General features: G+C 48.3%; 1 protein-coding gene across 1 annotated transcript; it reads left to right on the forward strand.

Annotated features, from left to right (window-relative positions):
- The first annotated feature begins 233 nt into the window (after nt 1-233).
- On the forward strand, nt 234-3,059 carry LOC133629516 (uncharacterized). The gene is given in 1 exon segment (XM_062020170.1): nt 234-3,059. A coding segment is annotated over 1 exon segment (2,541 nt). The 5' UTR covers nt 234-518.
- Nucleotides 3,060-3,485: the final 426 nt, after the last annotated feature.

Below are 3,485 nucleotides of genomic sequence, written 5' to 3' on the forward strand. Positions count from 1 at the left end.
AAGTGTGTGAGATTGGGAGCTCGCTGTTGCACAGATATCTTAAGCATCAGAGTCCAAGTGAATGTTACTTTTGTGGGTGATTGGGTGAGAACATACCTTGATACCCTTGTAAGTTCAGGGAATGCTTTTTGTGCCGCCTCTGTGTCCATAAGTGTATTTGTTGGTTTCACCTGAGAGTCACACTCAACAATTACGGGGATAGGTACGGGACAGAAACCCCTTTGTGCAAAATTTTAGATGTGCCTGATTAATTGTATTGATTTTTTATGTTCTACCTGTGTAAGGATAGGAGTCATAATTGTCAGGGTTGTGTTATGTTGTTTTGGAAGTAAGGGTCACGGGAAAACTGAAGCTGCTGGGTCAGTAAAGGTCTGACAGACTTTAAAGAGGTTTCTGAGTAGCACGTGTGGGGGACAGACGTGTCCGGCACCACAGGCTACGGCCCTGGGGGACGCCTCACGGGTGAAAATAGGCAACCTTTGCCTATAGGTGAAACCTAGCTGGTCCTTGTGGAGTGAATGAGGGGACGAAGTCTCCGCCCTTCTGAAATTTTGATAAGATCTCTTCCGTGGTGTAAAAGTCGTGGAGAGCGAGAAATCGTTTCTGTGTGTGTGTGTCTTATTATAATCTTTTTTGTATTACTGATAACCATGGGGCAGTCCCGATCCACCCCTCTGTCATTAACATTGGCACATTGGGCAAAAGTAAAAGCACGAGGGCAAAACCTGTCTCTTATTATCAAGAAGGGGGATTGGCAAAATTATTGCGAAAGTGAATGGCCAACCTTTAAAGTAGGATGGCCACGGTCAGGTACCTTTGACATCCATACCATACGGGCAGTCCGAATGTCTATTTTCGCCTCAATAGGAGGCCATCCTGACCAAGAACCATATATCACAGTATGGGAAGATTTGGTGATGTATCCGCCGGACTGGGTCCGACCATTTCTTCCAAATGATAAAATAAGAGTCCTAGCCCCATCCTACTCATACTTTAGACGGGGCGTACCTGTGACAACCAGGACTCTGGCTCTCACAGGAGTAGAAGAAGGGGTGACCAATAATGGAGGAGATTATGAAAAATTGAAAGAACCAAGCCCTAAGACCAAGGTATATCCAGAGGTCGAAGGACCCCCTGAATGGACTCCACCTGTATCCACATCTATACCCACCGCCCCCCCAACTGGACCCCGGTCCCCAGACGAGGGAGTACCTGTGCCATATAACCCGGGGGGTTGGGAAGAAGGACCCTATACCGGTACCAGGAGTAAACGGGGGATAATGCCTGAGGGACCAGACTCCACTGTAGCCTTACCACTCCGGGCGGTGGGGCCAGCCCCCACAGAGCCAGATGAGTTACAACCATTACAGTACTGGCCCTTTTCGTCCTCCGATTTGTACAACTGGAAAGCAAATAACCCTTCTTTTTCTGAGAACTCTGCTGCCCTCATAGGACTAGTCGAATCCCTGATGTACTCCCATCAGCCCACATGGGACGACTGCCAGCAGTTACTTCAAACACTTTTCACCACAGAGGAGCGAGAACGAATCTTCTCGGAGGCACGAAAAACCCTGCAGGAAGGCCAACCAGGCCAACCCCCTCGAACAGGAATGGAAGTGGAAGCGTTGTTCCCAGTAGCGCGACCGCAATGGGACTATAATACAGCAGCAGGTAGGGAACGACTGTCCATATACCGCCGGGCTCTGGTAGCAGGACTAAGAGGGGCAGCCAGGAAACCTACCAATCTGGCAAAGGTGAGAGAAATTATGCAGGGGCCTAATGAACCACCCTCGGTGTTCCTAGAACGTATCATGGAGGCCTATCGTATTTATACCCCGTTTGATCCCGAATCTAGGGGACAACGGGCCTCCGTTATCATGTCCTTCATTGGACAAGCTGCACCAGATATAAAACGAAAACTGCAGCATATCGAGGGATTGCAGGATTACACCCTGCAAGATATTGTTAAAGAGGCTGAGAAAGTGTTCCATAAAAGGGAAACCGAGGAAGAAAAGTGGGAGAGGGAAAAGAATGAGAGAGAGAAGGAAGAAATACGAAGACAAAAGAGACAGGATAAGAATTTAACAAGAATACTTACTACAGTAATGGCCGAGGGGAAACGCCAAGGGGAAAGACAGGCGAAAGGAGGAAGGGACCTGGGCGACAATGACAGGAATAAGGGACCCAGAAGACTGGGAAAAGATCAATGTGCGTTCTGCAAGGAACATGGGCATTGGGCCCGTGAATGCCCTAAGAAAAAGGGAAAGAGAGTACTAACCCTGGAGGAAGATGAAGATTAATGGGGTCAGGGCCCGGAACCCCTCCCCGAGCCTAGGATAACGTTAAATGTGGAGGGGACCCCAGTAAATTTTTTGATTGATACTGGGGCAGAATATTCCGTACTGAAAACCTCATTAGGGACTGTAACTAACAAACAGACCATGGTAATTGGAGCAACAGGTCGAAAAGAATACCCCTGGACAACTAATCGAACTATTGACTTGGGAACTAACCAGGTATCCCATTCTTTTTTGTTAATACCCGAGTGCCCTACCCCCCTCCTCGGACGAGACCTGTTAACAAAAATGAAGGCTCAGATAAGCTTTACTTCTGCTGGCCCTGAGATCGCCCTTGCAGGCAGAAAGCCAAAAACATGCGTATTGTCTCTGCACTTGGGGGAGGAATATAGACTATACCAAAACCCCAAGGAGAACCTGGATAACCTTGAAAAGTGGCTCAAGCAGTATCCGAAAGCATGGGCCGAAACTGGGGGCATGGGGGAAGCGGTGAACATCCCTCCCATAGTGATCAAGCTGCAATCAAGTGCCACCCCAATAAGCGTAAAACAATACCCATTGTCAAAAGAGGCAGTAGCAGGGATACGACCTCACATCGACAAGCTTGTACAACAAGGGATTCTTGTGCCTTGTAAATCTCCCTGGAACACACCACTCTTGCCGGTAAAGAAACCTGGGACTGGGGATTATCGGCCAGTACAGGACTTGCGGGAAGTCAACAAGAGTCCTTACCTTACATCCTACGGTACCCAACCCATATAATCTCTTAAGCTCTCTTCCCCCAGATCGTGCCTGGTATACAGTCCTTGACCTAAAGGATGCATTTTTCTGCTTGCGACTGCATCCAGTGAGCCAGTTGATTTTCGCTTTCAAGTGGAGAGATCCTGAAAGTGGGAGAGTGGGTCAACTCACGTGGACAAGATTACCACAAGGATTTAAGAATTCTCCTACCTTGTTTGATGAAGCCCTCCACAGGGACCTGGCAACTTTCCGGGCACAAAACCCACAGGTAACTTTACTACAATATGTAGATGACCTCCTACTCGTGGCGTCCACCAAAGAAAGCTGCCTGATGGGAACTCGCAGACTACTGGTTGAACTTGGAAGGTTGGGGTACCGTGTCTCAGCAAAGAAGGCACAAATCTGCCAGAAAGAGGTAACCTATCTGAGATATGCTCTAAAGGATGG

This window comes from Colius striatus, unplaced genomic scaffold (assembly GCF_028858725.1).
Source record: "Colius striatus isolate bColStr4 unplaced genomic scaffold, bColStr4.1.hap1 scaffold_56, whole genome shotgun sequence".
NCBI lineage: Eukaryota > Metazoa > Chordata > Aves > Coliiformes > Coliidae > Colius > Colius striatus.